The sequence below is a fragment of the Dendropsophus ebraccatus genome, chromosome 13 (genome assembly GCF_027789765.1).
Source record: "Dendropsophus ebraccatus isolate aDenEbr1 chromosome 13, aDenEbr1.pat, whole genome shotgun sequence".
In the NCBI taxonomy this organism is placed as follows: Eukaryota; Metazoa; Chordata; class Amphibia; order Anura; family Hylidae; genus Dendropsophus; species Dendropsophus ebraccatus.
The window spans coordinates 7,447,358-7,472,538 of record NC_091466.1 but is presented as its reverse complement, the minus strand read 5'-3'; the positions used below and the strand labels follow the sequence as shown (position 1 = coordinate 7,472,538).

The 25,181-nt window shown below is 42.2% G+C and overlaps 1 protein-coding gene across 3 annotated transcripts; it reads left to right on the top strand.

Annotated features, from left to right (window-relative positions):
- PAQR6 (progestin and adipoQ receptor family member 6) lies at positions 1–24,760 on the top strand. Of its 3 annotated transcripts, none has more exons than XM_069950001.1 (8): positions 1–248; positions 10,491–10,636; positions 16,653–16,780; positions 18,750–18,955; positions 20,442–20,568; positions 20,645–20,741; positions 20,889–21,033; positions 23,918–24,760. In XM_069950001.1, exons 2-8 carry the CDS (start codon positions 10,586–10,588, stop codon positions 24,187–24,189), a joined length of 1,026 nt encoding a protein of 341 aa, XP_069806102.1. In that variant the 5' UTR covers positions 1–248; positions 10,491–10,585; the 3' UTR covers positions 24,190–24,760. The 3 variants fall into 3 exon arrangements, with proteins under 3 accessions (XP_069806102.1, XP_069806101.1, XP_069806103.1); XM_069950000.1 differs by lacking the exon at positions 1–248 and adding an exon at positions 3,252–3,335; XM_069950002.1 differs by lacking the exons at positions 1–248; positions 16,653–16,780 and adding an exon at positions 3,252–3,335.
- The last annotated feature ends 421 nt before the right edge of the window (positions 24,761–25,181 follow it).

Below are 25,181 nucleotides of genomic sequence, written 5' to 3'. Positions count from 1 at the left end.
TACTAACTGGGCAGGAGCTGTAGTCAGAACAAGCAGCCCCCCGCTGGATATGTGCTGCCCCCCAGCACAGGCAGATGGATGGTACAGGACGGACACTGAGGGGAATCGCATCATTCACAGAGAACAAAGGGAACCGTACTGCACTGTCACTGACCCCGCTCTGTCCTAGAGCCACAGCCAGAACATCGCCCGTCTATTGTCCAGAGCCAAGAACCAGAACACCATCACCCAGGAAATGACATACAGAGGTCAGGGGTGTAATAATCTGCAGGATATATCACTGTGTTTGAGGTAGAGAGGATATAGTGATGTTCTGAAGAGAGGTCAAGGGTGTAATAAGCTGCAGGCTATCACTATGTATGAGGTAGAGAGGACACAGCAATGTTCTGCAGAGAGATCAGGGGTGTAATAATCTGCAGGATATATCACTATGTATGAGGTAGAGAGGACAGCAATGTTCTGAAGAGAGGTCAAGGGTGTAATAAGCTGCAGGCTATCACTATGTATGAGGTAGAGAGGACAGAGCGATGTTCTGAAGAGAGGTCAGGGGTGTAATAAGCTGCAGGCTATCACTATGTATGAGGTAGAGAGGACAGAGCGATGTTCTGAAGAGAGGTCAGGGGTGTAATAATCTGCAGGCTATCACTATGTATCAGGAGGGAGAGAAGATGTTCTGCACATCTGTGGAGAAGTCAGGGGTGTAATAAACTGCAGGATATATCACTATGTATCAGGAGGACAGGACAGAGTGATGTTCTGCAGATAAGTCAGGAGTGTAACAATCTGCATGATATATCACTGTAGCAGGGGGTAGAGGACAGAAATGTTGTGCAGAGAGGTCAGGGGTGTAATAATCTGCAGGATATATCACTATGTATCGAGGCAGAGCGGACAGAGCGATGTTCTGCAGAGGTCAGGGGTGTAATAATCTGCTGCATATATAACTATGTATCAGGAGGCAGAGAGGACAGAGCGATGTTCTGCAGAGGTCAGGGGTAAAATAATCTACAGGATATATCACTATCAGGAGGCAGAGAGGACAGAGTGATGTTCTGCAGAGGTCAGGGGTGTAATAATCTACAGGATATATCACTATGTATCAGGAGGCAGAGAGGACAGCGATGTTCTGCAGAGGTCAGGGGTGTAATAATTTGCAGGATATATAACTATGTATCAGGAGGCAGAGAGGACAGAGCGATGTTCTGCAGAGGTCAGGGGTGTAATAATCTACAGGATATATCACTATGTATCAGGAGGCAGAGAGGACAGAGCGATGTTCTGCAGAGGTCAGGGGTGTAATAATCTGCAGGATATATAACTATGTATCAGGAGGCAGAGAGGACAGAGCGATGTTCTGCAGAGGTCAGGGGTGTAATAATCTACAGGATATATCACTATGTATCAGGAGGCAGAGAGAACAGAGCGATGTTCTGCAGAGGTCAGGGGTGTAATAAACTACAGGATATATCACTGTGTATCAGGAGGCAGAGAGGACAGAGCAATGTTCTGCAGAGGTCAGGGGTGTAATAATCTGCAGGATATATAACTATGTATCAGGAGGCAGAGAGGACAGAGCGATGTTCTGCAGAGGTCAGGGGTGTAATAATCTGCAGAATATATAACTATGTATCAGGAGGTGGAAAGGACAGCGATGTTCTGCAGATCTGTAGAGAGATCAGGGGTGTAATAATCTGCAGGATATATCACTATGTATCAGGAGGCAGAGAGGACAGAGCGATGTTCTGCAGAGGTCAGGGGTGTAATAATCTGCAGGATATATCACTATGTATCAGGAGGTAGAGAGGACACAGCAATGTTCTGCAGATCTGTAGAGAGATCAGGGGTGTAATAATCTGCAGGATATATCACTATGTATGAGTAGGTAGAGAGGACAGAGGGATGTTCTGGAGGAAGGTCAGAGGTGTAATAATCTGCAGGATATATCACTATGTATCAGGAGGTAGAGAGGACAGAGGGATGTTCTGCAGATCTGTAGAGAGATCAGGGGTGTAATAATCTGCAGGATATATCACTATGTATGAGGAGGTGGAAAAGACAGAGCAATGTTCTGCAGATCTGTAGAGAGATCATGGGTGTAATACTCTGCAGGATATATCACTATGTATCAGGAGGTAGAGAGGACAGAGCGATGTTCTGCAGATCTGTAGAGAGATCAGGGGTGTAATAATCTGCAGGATATATCACTATGTATCAGGAGGTAGAGAGGACAGAGCGATGTTCTGGAGGAAGGTCAGAGGTGTAATAATCTGCAGGATATATCACTATGTATCAGGAGGTAGAGAGGACAGAGCGATGTTCTGCAGATCTGTAGAGAGATCAGGGGTGTAATAATCTGCAGGATATATCACTATGTATCAGGAGGTAGAGAGGACAGAGCGATGTTCTGGAGGAAGGTTAGAGGTGTAATAATCTGCAGGATATATCACTATGTATCAGGAGGTAGAGAGGACAGAGCAATGTTCTGCAGATCTGTAGAGAGATCAGGGGTGTAATACTCTGCAGGATATATCACTATGTATCAGGAGGTAGAGAGGACAGAGCGATGTTCTGCAGATCTGTAGAGAGGTCAGGGGTGTAATAATCTGCAGGATATATCACTATGTATCAGGAGGCAGAGAGGACAGAGCAATGTTCTGCAGATCTGTAGAGAGGTCAGGGGTGTAATAATCTGCAGGATATATAACTATGTATCAGGAGGCAGAGAGGACAGAGCGATGTTCTGCAGAGGTCAGGGGTGTAATAATCTGCAGGATATATCACTATGTATCAGGAGGTAGAGAGGACAGAGCAATGTTCTGCAGATCTGTAGAGAGGTCAGGGGTGTAATAATCTGCAGGATATATCACTGTATCCGCCATGTGCACCTGTTGAGGCTCAGTTACCTGGATATACAGGAAGTTAACCCTTGCTTTGCTGCCATCTCTGTGGATGGAGTTGATGAGGCCCCGGCGGGCGGCCGTACTTAGTGTCACCGTATAATGGGACATGTCTTATGTTCCTTGGCCCCCGGATTGTTCCGGGGAATTGGATGCTGTGGGGCTTACAATGGTGGGTGTGTACACGGGGGGGACATTGCGGGGCCGCTTCAGGGTAATACAAAGGACTGTCTTACAGAGCCTGGGTCTCCTGACTACAAGCATCTGACCAATGGGAGAGACTGGGGGGGGGGGTTGGCGGTGGTCCAGGAGTCCAGCCAAGGAATGTAGTGAAAAAAGCAGTCAGTGAAAGCAGATCCATTCTGTCCTAAAACAGTCACAGCACCCACAGCAGAGCGGCCGCCGGGGACCCATGACAGTGGCAGCAGTCACAGCCAGGTCAGTGGGGGGGAGGGGGCACCATGCTGGCACTGCCAACCATGCCCAGGCTTCTGTATGTGCTGCAGTATATGGTCTCACCTGCTCTAATGTATGGCTGTAGTATACTGACTGATACCCACATGCCTGGACCAAAGAGCTGACACTCATTATCGAGCTGCCTATAGGTATAATGCATGTGATATATATGTGTAGAATGCACAGTTGTATCTGCAGGAGAACGGCGTGTCAGGATGAAGCGTATATGGCACAACGTGACCAGGATATAGAGAGCAGTGATATCGCTGTATATACATCACTGGTGAGAGGGCACTAGTATAGTGATCAGTACTACACACCTGTATATATAGAGAGCAGTGATATCACTGTATATATACATCACTGGTGAGAGGGCACTAGTATAGTGATCAGTACTACACACCAGGATATAGAGAGCAGTGATATCACTGTATATACATCACTGGTGAGAGGGCACTAGTATAGTGATCAGTACTACACACCTGTATATATAGAGAGCAGTGATATCACTGTATATACATCACTGGTGAGAGGGCACTAGTATAGTGATCAGTACTACACACCAGGATATAGAGAGCAGTGATATCACTGTATATACATCACTGGTGAGAGGGCACTAGTATAGTGATCAGTACTACACACCTGTATATATAGAGAGCAGTGATATCACTGTATATATACATCACTGGTGAGAGGGCACTAGTATAGTGATCAGTACTACACACCTGTATATATAGAGAGCAGTGATATCACTGTATATACATCACTGGTAAGAGGGCACTAGTATAGTGATCAGTACTACACACCGGTATATAAAGAGCACTGATATCACTGTATATATACATCACTGGTGAGAGGGCACTAGTATAGTGATCAGTACTACACACCTGTATATATAGAGAGCAGTGATATCACTGTATATATACATCACTGGTGAGAGGGCACTAGTATAGTGATCAGTACTACACACCTGTATATATAGAGAGCAGTGATATCATTGTATATACATCACTGGTGAGAGGACACTAGTATAGTGATCAGTACTACACACCAGGATATAGCAGTGATATCACTGTATATACATCACTGGTGAGAGGACACTAGTATAGTGATCAGTACTACACACCTGTATATATAGAGAGCAGTGATATCACTGTATATACATCACTGGTGAGAGGGCACTAGTATAGTGATCAGTACTACACACCGGGATATAGAGAGCAGTGATATCACTGTATATATACATCACTGGTGAGAGGGCACTAGTATAGTGATCAGTACTACACACCAGGATATAGAGAGCAGTGATATCACTGTATATATACATCACTGGTGAGAGGGCACTAGTATAGTGATCAGTACTACACACCTGTATATATAGAGAGCAGTGATATCACTGTATATATACATCACTGGTGAGAGGGCACTAGTATAGTGATCAGTACTACACACCTGTATATATAGAGAGCAGTGATATCACTGTATATATACATCACTGGTGAGAGGGCACTAGTATAGTGATCAGTACTACACACCTGTATATATAGAGAGCAGTGATATCACTGTATTATACATCACTGGTGAGGGGGCACTAGTATAGTGATCAGTACTACACACCTGTATATATAGAGAGCAGTGATATCACTGTATATACATCACTGGTGAGAGGGCACTAGTATAGTGATCAGTACTACACACCAGGATATAGAGAGCAGTGATATCACTGTATATACATCACTGGTGAGAGGGCACTAGTATAGTGATCAGTACTACACACCTGTATATAGAGAGCAGTGATATCACTGTATATACATCACTGGTGAGAGGGCACTAGTATAGTGATCAGTACTACACACCAGGATATAGAGAGCAGTGATATCACTGTATATACATCACTGGTGAGAGGGCACTAGTATAGGGATCAGTACTACACACCGGTATATGTAGAGAGCAGTGATATCACTGTATATACATCACTGGTGAGAGGGCACTAGTATAGTGATCAGTACTACACACCAGGATATAGAGAGCAGTGATATCACTATATATACATCACTGGTGAGAGGGCACTAGTATAGTGATCAGTACTACACACCTGTATATATAGAGAGCAGTGATATCACTGTATATACATCACTGGTGAGAGGGCACTAGTATAGGAATCAGTACTACACACCGGGGTATATAGAGAGCAGTGATATCACTGTATATACATCACTGGTGAGAGGGCACTAGTATAGTGATCAGTACTACACATCAGGATATAGAGAGCAGTGATATCACTGTATATACATCACTGGTGAGAGGGCACTAGTATAGTGATCAGTACTACACACCAGGATATAGAGAGCAGTGATATCACTGTATATACATCACTGGTGAGAGGGCACTAGTATAGTGATCAGTACTACACACCAGGATATAGAGAGCAGTGATATCACTGTATATACATCACTGGTGAGAGGGCACTAGTATAGTGATCAGTACTACACACCTGTATATATAGAGAGCAGTGATATCGCTGTATATACATCACTGGTGAGAGGGCACTAGTATAGTGATCAGTACTACACACCAGGATATAGAGAGCAGTGATATCACTGTATATACATCACTGGTGAGAGGGCACTAGTATAGTGATCAGTACTACACAACTGTATATATAGAGAGCAGTGATATCACTGTATATACATCACTGGTGAGAGGGCACTAGTATAGTGATAAGTACTACACACCTGTATATAGAGAGCAGTGATATCACTGTATATATACATCACTTGTGAGAGGGCACTAGTATAGTGATCAGTACTACACACCTGTATATAGAGAGCAGTGATATCACTGTATATATACATCACTGGTGAGAGGGCACTAGTATAGTGATCAGTACTACACACCTGTATATATAGTGAGCAGTGATATCACTGTATATACATCACTGGTGAGAGGGTTCTAGTATAGTGATCAGTACTACACACCAGGATATAGAGAGCAGTGATATCCCTGTATATACATCACTGGTGAGAGGGCACTAGTATAGTGATCAGTACTACACACCTGTATATATAGAGAGCAGTGATATCACTGTATATATATCACTGGTGAGAGGGCACTAGTATAGGAATCAGTACTACACACCGGGGTATATAGAGAGCAGTGATATCACTGTATATACATCACTGGTGAGAGGGCACTAGTATAGTGATCAGTACTACACACCTGTATATAGAGAGCAGTGATATCACTGTATATACATCACTGGTGAGAGGGCACTAGTATAGTGATCAGTACTACACACCTGTATATATAGAGGGCAGGGATATCACTGTATATACATCACTGGTGAGAGGGCACTAGTATAGTGATCAGTACTACACACCTGTATATATAGAGAGCAGTGATATCACTGTATATACATCACTGGTGAGAGGGCACTAGTATAGTGATCAGTACTACACACCTGTATATAGAGAGCAGTGATATCACTGTATATACATCACTGGTGAGAGGGCACTAGTATAGTGATCAGTACTACACACCAGGATATAGAGAGCAGTGATATCATTGTATATATACATCACTGGTGAGAGGGCACTAGTATAGTGATCAGTACTACACACCAGGATATAGAGAGCAGTGATATCACTGTATATACATCACTGGTGAGAGGGCACTAGTATAGTGATCAGTACTACACAGGATATAGAGAGCAGTGATATCACTGTATATACATCACTGGTGAGAGGGCACTAGTATAGTGATCAGTACTACACACCTGTATATATATATAGAGAGCAGTGATATCACTGTATATACATCACTGGTGAGAGGGCACTAGTATAGTGATCAGTACTACACACCAGGGTATAGAGAGCAGTGATATCACTGTATATACATCACTGGTGAGAGGGCACTAGTATAGTGATCAGTACTACACACCAGGATATAGCAGTGATATCACTGTATATACATCACTGGTGAGAGGGCACTAGTATAGTGATCAGTACTACACACCGGATATAGAGAGCAGTGATATCACTGTATATACATCAATGGTGAGAGGGCACTAGTATAGTGATCAGTACTACACACCTGTATATAGAGAGCAGTGATATCACTGTATATACATCAATGGTGAGAGGGCACTAGTATAGTGATCAGTACTACACACCTGTATATAGAGAGCAGTGATATCGCTGTATACACATCACTGGTGAGAGGGCACTAGTATAGTGATCAGTACTACACACCAGGATATAGAGAGCAGTGATATCACTGTATATACATCACTGGTGAGAGGGCACTAGTATAGTGATCAGTACTACACACCTGTATATAGAGAGCAGTGATATCACTATATACATCACTGGTGAGAGGGCACTAGTATAGTGATAAGTACTACACACCTGTATATAGAGAGCAGTGATATCACTGTATATATACATCACTGGTGAGAGGGCACTAGTATAGTGATCAGTACTACACACCAGGATATAGAGAGCAGTGATATCACTGTATATACATCACTAGTGAGAGGGCACTAGTATAGTGATCAGTACTACACACCTGTATATAGAGAGCAGTGATATCACTGTATATACATCACTGGTGAGAGGGCACTAGTATAGTGATCAGTACTACACACCAGGATATAGAGAGCAGTGATATCACTGTATATACATCACTGGTGAGGGGGCACTAGTATAGTGATCAGTACTACACACCAGGATATAGAGAGCAGTGATATCACTGTATATACATCACTAGTGAGAGGGCACTAGTATAGTGATCAGTACTACACACCTGTATATAGAGAGCAGTGATATCACTGTATATACATCACTGGTGAGAGGGCACTAGTATAGTGATCAGTACTACACACCGGTATATATAGAGAGCAGTGATATCACTGTATATATACATCACTGGTGAGAGGGCACTAGTATAGTGATCAGTACTACACACCTGTATATATAGAGAGCAGTGATATCACTGTATATACATCACTGGTGAGAGGGCCCTAGTATAGTGATCAGTACTACACACCTGTATATATAGAGAGCAGTGATATCACTGTATATACATCACTGGTGAGAGGGCACTAGTATAGTGATCAGTACTACACACCAGGATATAGAGAGCAGTGATATCATTGTATATACATCACTGGTGAGAGGGCACTAGTATAGTGATCAGTACTACACACCAGGATATAGAGAGCAGTGATATCACTGTATATACATCACTGGTGAGAGGGCACTAGTATAGTGATCAGTACTACACACCAGGATATAGAGAGCAGTGATATCACTGTATATACATCACTGGTGAGAGGGCACTAGTATAGTGATCAGTACTACACACCTGTATATAGAGAGCAGTGATATCACTGTATATACATCACTGGTGAGAGGTGACTAGTATAGTGATCAGTACTACACACCTGTATATATAGAGAGCAGTGATATCACTGTATATACATCACTGGTGAGAGGGCACTAGTATATAACTACTACAGTGTACTGTAACTTCTGTAAGGTTACTGTACTCTTACATGGAACCTGTTATCACTTTCATGCTGCCTGCACCACAAGTCATTGCAGCATTATCCTGCAGCTTCCTCCTGCCCCACCAGACTGGATTGATAGGTATTGTCATTGTTGGGGTATATGGAGAGCTCTCTATATAAAGGCTGGCAGGCAGGTAGAAGCCTCCCGGATCCCCCTGATCATGCATGTTTCGGGCAGCATTAAAGTAATGGCAGTGTCCTTTAAGAATGCAGCCAGCTCTCTCATATTGTGGTGTCAGGCGGGTGATCAGGGTGCGGCTCTCCCTGTAATGTAATATGGAGATATCTCCCTCCTGCAGATTATACATATGAGCTGGGAGCCTTGTGTCAGGCACATGATGGAGGTTCCTAATCTCTAGACTTATCTCCTTCCTATTACGCTTCGGGGACCTTGGGGGCTATAATATTGGGGGGCACTTACCTGTCGCATGACTTTCATTAGTGTAAAAGGGCTTGCTCACCAAAAATGTTTCTCTTTCAAATCAACTGGTGCTAGCAAGTGCCAGAGATTTGTAATATTCTTCTATTAAAAAAATCTCCAGTCTTCCAGTACTTATCAGCTGCTGTATGTTATGCATGAAGTGGTGTATTCTCTCCAGTGTGACACAGTGCTTTCTGCTGCCACCTCTGTCCATGTCAGGAACTGTCCAGAGCAGCAGCAAATCCCCATAGAAAACCTCTCCTGCTCTGGACAGTTCCTGACATGGACAGAGGTGGCAGCAGAGAGCACTGTGTCAGACTGGAGAGAATACACCACTTCCTGCAGGACATATAGCAACTGATAAGTACTGGAAGACTCAAGATTTTTTAATAGAAGTAAATTACAAATCTCTTGCACTTTCAGGCACCAATTAATTTGAAAGGAATTTTTTTTGTGAACTATCCCTTTAAACCTATTGGGGGTATTGTATTCATCCAGATCTTCCTGGTGAATGAGCTTAATTCCTGAAAGGATAACGTTTCACTTATTCATGTAAATCTGTAGTCAAGTGGGCGGTTCTACTCAGTGTGTAAGTGTGTATATAGACAGCTGTCAATCACTTATTAGCACCGCCCACATGGCTACATAGCCCAGAATGAGCAGAGATTTACCTGAAGCATCCCCCCCCTCCTGTATACCAGTCTGCTTCTGCTGTATACCATGGTGGCCGCAGACTGCACTGTATTCCCAATGTGACACAGAAGACTGGCCTCCACAGGCAGAGCAGCAATATAATGGGAGCCGGTGGAGAGTCTCCTATCCCCTGGGGTACAGCTGGGTGACTGCCCATGTGCCTTGTTATGGCTGTCAGTAGTGGCTGTCAGCCAGCTGTATTCAGGAGGCCAGGGCAGTGTGTGCAGCAGGGTAGAGCGCCCCCTCTTCTGATTCCAGGGATCACAGGGCTTACAACATCTGGAATTCATACTTGGCTGTGGCCAGTGAGGGAGGTGCCGGGGAATGATGTTTGTGTAGTTGACATATTGGCAGGGAAGCCCGCTCTCTCCCTGTGAATCTTCCCCGCTCTCATCCTCTCGCTGACACTCGCTGGCAGGGACCTGACTTCCTCCACTGTGAATCTGTCTTACAGAGCGGATGTGTGGTCACGGCCCGGAGCTTGTATCGCAGGTTACAGAGGCAGCTCCGGGCGGCTTCATCCCTGAAGTGGACTGACCAGGGAGCAAGATGCTGACCATAAAGCTGCCCCAACTCCTCAGCGTCCACCAGATGCCCCGGGTGAGTCAACTCAGAAATTATAGTATTATTATTATTATCTAGTGCTGTCATCTACTGATCTCATGCTGATCTATAAGACTGCTCCCTATATACAGGGATATAACTACTATAATACTGCCCCCTATATACAGGAACATAACTACTATAATACTGCTCCTATATACAGGAATATAACTACTATAATACTGCTCCTATATACAGGAATATAACTACTATAATACTGCTCCTATATACAGGAATATAAGTACTATAATACTGCCCCCTATATACAGGAACATAACTACTATAATACTGCTCCTATATACAGGAATATAACTACTATAATACTGCCCCCTATATACAGGGATATAACTACTATAACACTGCTCCCTATATACAGGGATATAACTACTATAATACTGCTCCTATATACAGGAATATAACTACTATAATACTGCTCCCTATATACAGGAATATAACTACTATAATACTGCTCCTATATACAGGAATATAACTACTATAATACTGCTCTCTATATACAGGGATATAACTACTATAATACTGCTCCTATATACAGGAATATAACTACTATAATACTGCTCCTATATACAGGAATATAACTACTATAATACTGCTCCTATATACAGGAATATAAGTACTATAATACTGCCCCCTATATACAGGAATATACTACTATAATACTGCTCCTATATACAGGAATATAAGTACTATAACACTGCTCCCTATATACAGGAATATAACTACTATAATACTGCTCCTATATACAGGAACATGACTACTATAATACTGCTCCTATATACAGGAATATAACTACTATAATACTGCTCCTATATACAGGAATATAAGTACTATAACACTGCTCCCTATATACAGGAATATAACTACTATAATACTGCTCCTATATACAGGAACATAACTACTATAATACTGCTCCTATATACAGGAATATAACTACTATAATACTGCCCCCTATATACAGGAATATACTACTATAATACTGCTCCTATATACAGGAATATAACTACTATAATACTGCCCCCTATATACAGGAATATACTACTATAATACTGCTCCTATATACAGGAATATAACTACTATAATACTACTCCTATATACAGGAATATAACTACTATAACACTGCTCCCTATATACAGGAATATAACTACTATAATACTGCCCCCTATATACAGGAACATAACTACTATAATACTGCCCCCTATATACAGGAATATACTACTATAATACTGCTCCTATATACAGGAATATAACTACTATAATACTGCTCCTATATACAGGGATATAACTACTATAATACTGCTCCTATATACAGGAATATAACTACTATAATACTGCTCCTATATACAGGGATATAACTACTATAATACTGCTCCTATATACAGGAATATAACTACTATAATACTGCCCCCTATATACAGGAATATAACTACTATAATACTGCTCCCTATATACAGGAATATAACTACTATAATACTGCTCCTATATACAAGAATATAACTACTATAATACTGCTCCTATATACAGGAATATAACTACTATAATACTGCTCCTATATACAGGGATATAACTACTATAATACTGCTCCTATATACAGGAATATAACTACTATAATACTGCTCCTATATACAGGGATATAACTACTATAATACTGCCCCCTATATACAGGGATATAACTACTATAATACTGCTCCTATATACAGGAATATAACTACTATAATACTGCTCCTATATACAAGAATATAACTACTATAATACTGCTCCTATATACAGGAATATAACCACTATAATACTGCTCCTATATACAGGGATATAACTACTATAATACTGCTCCTATATACAGGAATATAACTACTATAATACTGCTCCTATATACATGGATATAACTTCTATAATACTGCTCCTATATACAGGAATATAACTACTATAATACTGCTCCTATATACAGGGATATAACTACTATAATACTGCCCCCTATATACAGGAATATAACTACTATAATACTGCTCCTATATACAGGGATATAACTACTATAATACTGCTCCTATATACAGGAATATAACTACTATAATACTGCTCCTATATACAGGGATATAACTACTATAATACTGCTCCTATATACAGGGATATAACTACTATAATACTGCTCCTATATACAGGAATATAACTACTATAATACTGCCCCTATATACAGGAATATAACTACTATAATACTGCTCCCTATATACAGGAATATAACTACTATAATACTGCTCCTATATACAAGGAATATAACTACTATAATACTGCTCCTATATACATGAATATAACTACTATAATACTGCTCCTATATACAGGGATATAACTACTATAATACTGCTCCTATATACAGGAATATAACTACTATAATACTGCTCCTATATACAGGGATATAACTACTATAATACTGCCACCTATATACAGGGATATAACTACTATAATACTGCTCCTATATACAGGAATATAACTACTATAATACTGCTCCTATATACAAGAATATAACTACTATAATACTGCTCCTATATACAGGAATATAACTACTATAATACTGCTCCTATATACAGGGATATAACTACTATAATACTGCTCCTATATACAGGAATATAACTACTATAATACTGCTCCTATATACAGGAATCTACTATAATACTGCTCCTATATACAGGGATATAACTACTATAATACTGCTCCTATATACAGGAATCTACTATAATACTGCTCCTATATACAAGAATATAACTACTATAATACTGCTCCCTATATACAGGAATATAACTACTATAATACTGCTCCTATATACAGGGATATAACTACTATAATACTGCTCCTATATACAGGGATATAACTACTATAATACTGCTCCTATATACAGGGATATAACTACTATAATACTGCTCCTATATACAGGAATATAACTACTATAATACTGCTCCTATATACAGGGATATAACTACTATAATACTGCTCCTATATACAGGAATATAACTACTATAATACTGCTCCTATATACAGGGATATAACTACTATAATACTGCCCCCTATATACAGGGATATAACTACTATAATACTGCTCCTATATACAGGAATATAACTACTATAATACTGCTCCTATATACAAGAATATAACTACTATAATACTGCTCCTATATACAGGAATATAACCACTATAATACTGCTCCTATATACAGGGATATAACTACTATAATACTGCTCCTATATACAGGAATATAACTACTATAATACTGCTCCTATATACAGGGATATAACTACTATAATACTGCTCCTATATACAGGAATATAACTACTATAATACTGCTCCTATATACAGGGATATAACTACTATAATACTGCCCCCTATATACAGGAATATAACTACTATAATACTGCTCCTATATACAGGGATATAACTACTATAATACTGCTCCTATATACAGGAATATAACTACTATAATACTGCTCCTATATACAGGGATATAACTACTATAATACTGCTCCTATATACAGGGATATAACTACTATAATACTGCTCCTATATACAGGAATATAACTACTATAATACTGCCCCCTATATACAGGAATATAACTACTATAATACTGCTCCCTATATACAGGAATATAACTACTATAATACTGCTCCTATATACAAGAATATAACTACTATAATACTGCTCCTATATACAGGAATATAACTACTATAATACTGCTCCTATATACAGGGATATAACTACTATAATACTGCTCCTATATACAGGAATATAACTACTATAATACTGCTCCTATATACAGGGATATAACTACTATAATACTGCCCCCTATATACAGGGATATAACTACTATAATACTGCTCCTATATACAGGAATATAACTACTATAATACTGCTCCTATATACAAGAATATAACTACTATAATACTGCTCCTATATACAGGAATATAACTACTATAATACTGCTCCTATATACAGGGATATAACTACTATAATACTGCTCCTATATACAGGAATATAACTACTATAATACTGCTCCTATATACAGGAATCTACTATAATACTGCTCCTATATACAGGGATATAACTACTATAATACTGCTCCTATATACAGGAATCTACTATAATACTGCTCCTATATACAAGAATATAACTACTATAATACTGCTCCCTATATACAGGAATATAACTACTATAATACTGCTCCTATATACAGGGATATAACTACTATAATACTGCTCCTATATACAGGGATATAACTACTATAATACTGCTCCTATATACAGGGATATAACTACTATAATACTGCCCCCTATATACAGGAATATAACTACTATAATACTGCCCCCTATATACAGGAATATAACTACTATAATACTGCCCCCTATATACAGGAATATATCTACTATAATACTGCATAGTATGTAAAAGAGTTTAAATCTGTTGCTACAACAAACTTTGGATAGTTCAATAGTGAAAGTGAATATAGGAAACTTTGTAATATATCTTACCAGACAAAAATGTTTTCTTCCCCTGTTATCAAGTATCTTCTCTCCCTCGAACAACACATTAGAGAACACTATACGATACAACACTACACTACAGTATACTACACTGCTATACAACAGCATGGTACTGTACATAACATTATGCTACACTTGCACACAGTACACAACATTAAGCGCACCACACTGTATACCTTCAGTAGAAACACTACAGAGACCTGTCTGGGTGCTGCAGGGGGCAGAGCTCCACCATATAATCCCATTGTGGTGAGAATGACACCCTGACATAGTGCCCGGGATTATAATACCAACTAGAGAGACTCACCTGATCCAGAGCAAAGCAAGAAATCACCCCAACCCCAAAGCATCAGGAGGAAGGGAGGACAGAGCGATGTTCTGCAGAGGTCAGGGGTGTAATAATATGCAGGATATATCACTATGTATCAGGAGGAGAGGACAGAGCGATGTTCTGCAGAGAGGTCAGGGGTGTAATAATCTGCAGGATATATCACTATGTATCAGGAGGAGAGGGCAGAGCGATGTTCTGCAGATTTGCAGAGAGGTCAGGGGTGTAATAATCTTCAGGATATATCACTATGTATCAGGGGGTGGAGGGGACAGAGTGATGTTCTGCAGATCAGGGGTGTAATAATCTGCAGGATATATCACTATGTATCAGGCGGTAGAGAGGACAGAGCGATGTTCTGCAGAGAGGTCAGGGGTGTAATAATCTGCAGGATATATCACTATGTATCAGGAGGTAGAGAGGATAGAGCGATGTTCTGCAGAGAGGTCAGGGGTGTAATAATCTGCAGGATATATCACTATGTATCAGGAGGAGAGGACAGAGCAATGTTCTGCAGAAAAGTCAGGGGTGTAATAATCTGCAGGATATATCACTATGTATCAGGAGGAGAGGATAGAGCAATGTTCTGCAGATTTGTAGAGAGGTCAGGGGTGTAATAATCTGCAGGATATATCACTATGTATCAGGAGGAGAGGACAGAGCGATGTTCTGCAGATTTGTAGAGAGGTCAGGGGTGTAATAATCTGCCGGATATATCACTATGTATCAGGGGGTGGAGGGGACAGAGTGATGTTCTGCAGATCTGTAGAGAAGTCTAAGGTATAATGCTCTGTAGGATACCTATGTATTGGTGAGGGGTGTAATACTCTGCAGGATATATCACTATGTATTGGTGTGGGGTGTAATACTCTGCAGGATACCTGTGTATTGGTGTGGGGTGTAATACTCTGCAGGATACCTATGTATTGGTGTGGGGTGTAATACTCTGCAGGATATCTCACTATGTATTGGTGTGGGGTGTAATACTCTGCAGGATACCTGTGTATTGGTGTGGGGTGTAATACTCTGCAGGATACCTGTGTATTGGTGTGGGGTGTAATACTCTGCAGGATATCTCACTATGTATTGGTGTGGGGTGTAATACTCTGCAGCTGGTGGTATCAGTCATGCTCTGTGTCCTGTATCAGGTGTTCTGGGAGGATGGCATCATGTCGGGGTACCGGCACCCTAAGAGCTCCGCCCTGGACTGTCTGCTCAGCTCCTTCCAGATGACCAATGAGACTGTCAATATCTGGACCCACTTTCTACCAACATGGTGAGTGTATCTAATCCCATCATGTGTGATACAGTCTGCTGAGCTATGTATCTAATCCCATCATGTGTGATACAGTCTGCTGAGCTATGTATCTAATCCCATCATGTGTGATACAGTCTGCTGAGCTATGTATCTAATCCCATCATGTGTGATACTGTGTGCTGAGCTGCTGTATCTAATCATATCCTGTGTGATACTGTCTGCTTAGCTACTGTATCTAATCCTACCATGTGTGAATCAGTCTGCTGAGCTGTGTATCTAATCCTACCATGTGTGATACAGTCAGCTGAGCTGTGTATCTAATCCCATCATGTGTGATACTGTGTGCTGAGCTGTGTATCTAATCCCATCATGTGTGATACAGTCTGCTGAGCTATGTATCTAATCCCATCATGTGTGATACTGTCTGCTGAGCTGCTGTATCTAATCCTATCATGAGTGATACTGTCTGGTGAGCCACTGTATCTAATTCTATCATCTGTGATACTGACTGCTGAGCTGGGGTATCTAATCCTATCATGAGTGATACTGTCTGCTGAGCCAATGTATCTAAGCCTACACACTGTAGTCCATGCTTTGATGTCAATGAATTAGGTTTGTAATTTGACATATTGTCCTGGTACACGCTACAGCAGCAGCAGCGCCATCTAGAGGTTATATTCCTATGTCTGTATACAGTACAGCAGCAGCAGCGCCATCTAGTGGTTATATTCCTATGTCTGTATACACTACAGCAGCAGCAGCGCCATCTAGAGGTTATATTCCTATGTCTGTATACACTACAGCAGCAGCAGCAGCGCCATCTAGAGGTTATATTCCTATGTCTGTATACACTACAGCAGCAGCAGCGCCATCTAGAGGTTATATTCCTATGTCTGTATACGCTACAGCAGCAGCAGCGCCATCTAGAGGTTATATTTCTATGTCTGTATACACTACAGCAGCAGCGCCATCTAGTGGTTATATTCCTATGTCTGTATACACTACAGCAGCAGCAGCAGCGCCATCTAGAGGTTATATTCCTATGTCTGTATACGCTACAGCAGCAGCAGCGCCATCTAGAGGTTATATTCCTATGTCTGTATACACTACAGCAGCAGCGCCATCTAGAGGTTATATTCCTATGTCTGTATACACTACAGCAGCAGTAGCGCCATCTAGAGGTTATATTCCTATGTCTGTATACACTACAGCAGCAGCAGCGCCATCTAGAGGTTATATTCCTATGTCTGTATACACTACAGCAGCAGCAGCAGCGCCATCTAGAGGTTATATTCCTATGTCTGTATACACTACAGCAGCAGCAGCGCCATCTAGAGGTTATATTCCTATGTCTGTATACACTACAGCAGCAGCGCCATCTAGAGGTTATATTCCTATGTCTGTATACACTACAGCAGCAGCAGCGCCATCTAGAGGTTATATTCCTATGTCTGTATACACTACAGCAGCAGCGCCATCTAGAGGTTATATTCCTATGTCTGTATACACAGCAGCAGCAGCTCCATCTAGAGGTTATATTCCTATGTCTGTATACACTACAGCAGCAGCGCCATCTAGAGGTTATATTCCTATGTCTGTATACACAGCAGCAGCAGCTCCATCTAGAGGTTATATTCCTATGTCTGTATACACAGCAGCAGCAGCGCCATCTAGAGGTTATATTCCTATGTCTGTATACACAGCAGCAGCAGCTCCATCTAGAGGTTATATTCCTATGTCTGTATACACAGCAGCAGCAGCGCCATCTAGAGGTTATATTCCTATGTCTGTATACACTACAGCAGCAGTAGCGCCATCTAGAGGTTATATTCCTATGTCTGTATACAGTACAGCAGCAGCAGCGCCATCTAGAGGTTATATTTCTATGTCTGTATACACTACAGCAGCAGCAGCGCCATCTAGTGGTTATATTCCTATGTCTGTAGACAGGTGTCCCCGCTCCTCTCATGCTCTTCTTCTCTTCCAGGTATTTCCTCTGGAGGTTCCTGCTGCTTTCCTACTCTCTGGACTTCTGGGGGCAGGGCTATAACTGGCCGCTCCTGGTCTACATGATGCTGGTCTGTCTGTACCCCTTCACCTCCAGCTTTGCCCACACCTTCAGCAGCATGTCCGCCCACGCCCGTCACATCTGCTACTTTCTGGACTATGGAGCCCTGAGCCTTTACAGCCTGGGTAGGTACTGTACCTCTATATACTGGATATACTCTGTGCTGTACCTCTATATGCTGGGTATACTCTGTGCTGTACCTCTATATACTGGGTTTACTCTGTGCTGTACCTCTATATACTGGGTATACTCTGTGCTGTACCTCTATATACTGGGTATACTCTGTGCTGTACCTCTATATATTGGGTATACTCTGTGCTGTACCTCTATATACTGGGTATACTCTGTGCTGTACCTCTATATGCTGGGTATACTTTGTGCTGTACCTCTATATACTGGGTATGCTCTGTGCTTTACCTCTATATACTGGGTATGCTCTGTGCTGTACCTCTATATACTGGGTATACTCTGTGCTGTACCTCTATATACTGGGTATACTCTGTGCTGTACCTCTATATGCTGGGTATACTCTGTGCTGTACCTCTATATACTTGGTATAGTCTGTGCTGTACCTCTATATACTGGATATACTCTGTGCTGTACCTCTATATACTTGGTATAGTCTGTGCTGTACCTCTATATACTTGGTATACTCTGTGCTGTACCTCTATATACTGGGTATACTCTGTGCTGTACCTCTATATACTGGGTATACTCTGTGCTGTACCTCCAAATACTGGGTATACTCTGTGCTGTACCTCTATATACTGGGTATACTCTGTGCTGTACCTCTATATACTGTGTATACTCTGTGCTGTACCTCTATATGCTGGGTATACTCTGTGCTGTACCTCTATATACTGGGTATACTCTGTGCTGTACCTCCAAATACTGGGTATACTCTGTGCTGTACCTCTATATACTGGGTATACTCTGTGCTGTACCTCTATATGCTGGGTATACTCTGTGCTGTACCTCTATATACTGGGTATAGTCTGTGCCGTACCTCTATATACTGGGTATAGTCTGTGCCGTACCTCTATATACTGGGTATACTCTGTGCTGTACCTTTATATACTGGGTATACACTGTGTTGTACCTCTATATACTGGGTATACTCTGTGCTGTACCTCTATATACTGGGTATACTCTGTGCCGTACCTCTATATACTGGGTATAGTCTGTGCTGTACCTCTATATACTGGGTATACACTGTGTTGTACCTCTATATGCTGGGTATACTCTGTGCTGTACCTCTATATACTGGGTATACTCTGTACTGTACCTCTATATGCTGGGTATACTCTGTGCTGTACCTCTATATACTGGGTATACTCTGTGCCGTACCTCTATATACTGGGTATACTCTGTGCTGTACCTTTATATACTGGGTATACTCTGTGCTGTACCTCTATATACTGGGTATACTCTGTGCCGTACCTCTATATACTGGGTATACTCTGTGCCGTACCTCTATATACTGGGTATACTCTGTGCTGTACCTTTATATACTGGGTATACTCTGTGCTGTACCTTTATATACTGGGTATACTCTGTGCTGTACCTCTATATACCCTATAGTGTTGTGTCATACTGTGCTGATACCTGCAGGTTGCGCCTTCACCTATGGAGCTTATGTTATGCCGGATCGCTGGATAAATGGCGTCTTCCACCGATACTACATTCCCATCGCTGCGTTTAACACCTTCATCTGCACCGGCCTGTCCTGCTACTCGCGGTAAGGAGAGACGCCTGCGCGTGTCATGTGACCTCCGCGCTCATTTCTCTCTCACTTATGTGGCTCTTTATTACAGGTTCCTGGAGGTCGATCGGCCGGCGATCAGTAAAGTCCTACGCACAGCCGCCTTTGTTCACCCCTTTGTGTTTGACAACATCCCGCTGTTTTATCGGGTAAGATACATTTCTCCCTAGTGAGGTGCAGTACCGAGATCTGCCAGCAGGGGCAGAGATGCTACAGGACTCCTCCTTACTGCACGGCCGCTGCTGGATTATGCTAGATTGATGGACTGTACTCATGTCGGCCTCTCTGCTCTGCAGCTCCTCTTCTGCTTCGGAGACGACTGTAACTGGAACGCGGCCATCCCTCTCCACCTCTATCATCTCTTCTTCGCCTTCCTGACCGGATTCCTCTTTGCTTCTCACCTGCCGGAACGCCTGGCTCCCGGACGTTTCGACTATTTTGGTAAAAGTGATCTGAAGGGCAATAAGAATAAAATTAGACTGGCGAAAATGTTTTTAAAGGGGAACTCCGGAGGTGCTCTCTGCTGCCACCTCTGTCCATGTCAGGAATTGTCCAGGGCAGCGGCAATTCCCCGTAGAAAACCTCTCCTGCTCTGGACAGTTCCTGACATGGACAGAGGTGGCAGCAGAGAGCACTGTGTCAGACTGGAGAGAATACACCACTTCCTGCAGGACATATAGCAGCTGATAAGTACTGGGAGACTGGAGATTATATAGAAGTAATTTACAGATCTTTATAACCTTCTAAATTTAAAAACAACAAGGAGTACCCCTTTAAAATTGTTTAAAATCAATAGTCCAGGCGATTTTAAGAAACTTTGTAATTGGGTTTATTGGCCAAATCTGCCATTATCTGCATGTAAAAAGCCTTTTCCCAGCCCCCCCCCTCCTCTCCTTTCTGTCATCCACTCCTCAGAATCAGGAAATCTCGACTGTTTTTTCATCAGTCGGATCTGTCTGGTCTATGAAGAGGGGAGGGGGGAGGGGGAAGGAGCGAGATTAGCGGGCAGCTGAGAGCTGAGAACAAAGGAATCCTCAGTGGGGGAGCTATTCAGAGGTCAGAGAGGTCAGTGGTGGCTGTCAGAGGAGAGAGCCCGCGTGTGAATGTAAATTAACTCTTTGTTGTCCTGTTTTGCTGCTTTTACTTTCTCCCTCCATAGGAAAACCATGGAGACGGGGGGAGAGCTTCAAACTGCTTTTTCATGATAAAAAATCATTTTTCGGCTAATAAACCCAATTACAAAGTTTTTTAAAATTGCCTGGACTATTGATTTCTGCAATAAAAATGTTAACGACAGTGACACTTTAAGGCATGCTCTGTGATCTGTGCAGGGAGGGGGTGGGGTGAGCTCTGACCATCACTGACTGTGAATGGCCTGATCCTGTCTATCTACTGGTTTCACCTGTCACTGTGCTCCTGTCTGTGTTATCTATATACTGGTGTCACTGTACTCCTGTGTTATCTATATACTGGTGTCCCTGTGCTCCTGTCTGTCTTATCTATGTACTGGTGTCACTGTACTCCTGTGTTATCTATATACTGGTGTCCCTGCGCTCCTGTCTGTGTTATCTATATACTGGTGTCACCTGTCACTGGGCTCCTGTCTGTGTAATCTATATACTGGTGACACTGTACTCCTGTGTTGTCTATATACTGGTGTCCCTGCGCTCCTGTCTGTGTTATCTATATACTGGTGTCACTGTACTCCTGTGTTATCTATATACTGGTGTCCCTATGCTTCTGTCTGTGTTATCTATATACTGATGTTCCTGTCTGTGTTATCTATATACTGGTGTCCTGTCCTCCTGTCTGTGTTATCTCTATATACTGGTTTCCCTGCGCTCCTGTCTGTGTTATCTATATACTGGTGTCACTGTACTCCTGTGTTATCTATATACTGGTGTCCCTATGCTTCTGCCTGTGTTATCTATATACTGGTGTCACTGTACTTCTGTCTGTGTTATCTATATACTGATGTTCCTGTCTGTGTTATCTATATACTGGTGTCACCTGTCACTGGGCTCCTGTCTGTGTAATCTATATACTGGTGACACTGTACTCCTGTGTTGTCTATATACTGGTGTCCCTGCGCTCCTGTCTGTGTTATCTATATACTGGTGTCACTGTACTCCTGTGTTATCTATATACTGGTGTCCCTATGCTTCTGTCTGTGTTATCTATATACTGATGTTCCTGTCTGTGTTATCTATATACTGGTGTCCTGTCCTCCTGTCTGTGTTATCTATATACTGGTGTCCCTGCGCTCCTGTCTGTGTTATCTATATACTGGTGTCACTGTACTCCTGTGTTATCTATATACTGGTGTCCCTATGCTTCTGCCTGTGTTATCTATATACTGATGTTCCTGTCTGTGTTATCTATATACTGGTGTCCTGTCCTCCTGTCTGTGTTATCTATATACTGATGTCCCTGCGCTCCTGTCTGTGTTATCTATATACTGGTGTCCCTGCGCTCCTGTCTGTGTTATCTATATACTGGTGTCCCTGCGCTCCTGTCTGTGTTATCTATATACTGGTGTCACCTGTCACTGGGCTCCTGTCTGTGTTATCTATATACTGGTGTCACTGTACTTCTGTCTGTGTTGTCTATATACTGATGTTCCTGTCTGTGTTATCTATATACTGGTGTCCTGTCCTCCTGTCTGTGTTATCTATATACTGGTGTCCTGTCCTCCTGTCTGTGTTATCTATATACTGGTGTCCCTGTGCTCCTGTCTGTTATCTATATACTGGTGTCACTGTACTCCTTTGTTATCTATATACTGGTGTCACTGTACTTCTGTCTGTGTTAACTATATACTAATGTTCCTGTCTGTGTTATCTATATACTGGTGTCCTGTTCTCCTGTCTGTGTTATCTATATACTGGTGTCCTGTCCTCCTGTCTGTGTTATCTATATACTGGTGTCCTGTTCTCCTGTCTGTGTTATCTATATACTGGTGTCCCTGTGCTCCTGTCTGTGTTATCTATATACTGGTGTCCTGTTCTCCTGTCTGTGTTATCTATATACTGGTGTCCTGTCCTCCTGTCTGTGTTATCTATATACTGGTGTCCTGTTCTCCTGTCTGTGTTATCTATATACTGGTGTCCCTGTGCTCCTGTCTGTGTTATCTATATACTAGTGTCACTGTACTTCTGTGTTATCTATATACTGGTGTCCTGTCCTCCTGTCTGTGTTATCTATATACTAATGTTCCTGTCTGTGTTATCTATATACTGGTGTCCTGTTCTCCTGTCTGTGTTATCTATATACTGGTGTCCTGTCCTCCTGTCTGTGATACTAATGTTCCCCTTCTCTCCTGTAGGTCACAGCCACCAGCTCTTCCATGTATGCGCCGTCCTGGGCACACACTTCCAGATGGAGGCCGTTCTCACGGACAGGTCATCTCGCCAGGCCTGGCTCAGTTTACATTCTCAAGCCGACACGCTGGCCAGCACCCTGGGGGTGGTGGCCACTTCAGTCATTGGAAACATCATTCTCATCTTTTTCTTCACGGCTACCTTACTATGGTCTCCCCGAGCCAACTCTATTCTCCAGAATTACATCCCAGGGGAGGCCCGGATGAAGGAGCACTGACCGCCGGCCCCATGTAGGAACTGAGGAAGGACTGTATGCAAGGGGGCGATCTCAGTAATAACAGCCATACCAGGACCTTGCTGTCTCTGCACCACGGGTCTTCTCATTGGTGCTCATCCTGAACTAAAGGGCTGACGCTTCAGAGGTAGTTTGTGCAGAAGAAAATAGGAAAAAAGAAAAATGGAAATTAACAGCAGTACAAGAACACATGGTTATTGACCCCCGCCCCTCAAATCTATGGAAGTGTACGGTCCTACTCTGGTCGGGTAGAATATGTTGCTGATACAGACGTCTTAAAGGGGTATTCCACTCAAACAAAACTTCTTATATGTTGCTGCCCATGGTGAGACTAACAGTTCCTTCCATACTTGTTATTATCTATTCAGTCTCCTTTCCCCAGTTCTCAGCTGCTGCTTTCTGCTGAAGACACAAAAATCTGTGTGTGAGCTTTTCTCTCTGTCTCCCCCTCCTCCACCCTCCCTTATGAGACGGCTGATGTAAACAATAGAGATAGCATGCTGGAGTCCGTCCGAACCCGATCGTTCAGCATGTGATTAGCGGTGGCTGCTGAACTTGGATAAAGCCCTAAGGCTATGTGGAAAACATGGATACAGCCAATGACTATATCCATGTTTTCCAGACAACCTTGGAGCTTTATCCAAGTTCAGAAGCCACCGCTAATCAAATGCTGAACGATCGGTTTTGGATGGATTCGAGCATGCTTGAGGTTCGCTCATCTCTAGTAAACAAGTCTCTGGCAGGCTTTATCTGCAACTTTGTTGCTTCTTTGTAATGCTGGGAGGGTTATTTGGAGGTCAAGTTGCTGATGATCTCACTGTGATGATGCCTCCTAGCATTACAAAGAAGCTACAATGTTGCAGATAAAGCCTGCCAGGGACTTGTTAACATCAGCCTCCTCAGAAGGGTGGGGGGAGACAGAGAGAAAAGCTCACACACAGATTTTTGTGTAATCAGCAGAAAGCAGCAGCTGA

Coding starts and splice junctions, on each gene's coding strand:
- PAQR6 (XM_069950001.1), top strand. CDS start 10,586: ATGCTGACCATAAAGCTGCCCCAACTCCTCAGCGTCCACCAGATGCCC. Junction 10,637..16,652: donor GCGTCCACCAGATGCCCCGG/GTGAGTCAACTC, acceptor GTCCTGTATCAG/GTGTTCTGGGAGGATGGCAT. Junction 16,781..18,749: donor ACCCACTTTCTACCAACATG/GTGAGTGTATCT, acceptor CTTCTCTTCCAG/GTATTTCCTCTGGAGGTTCC.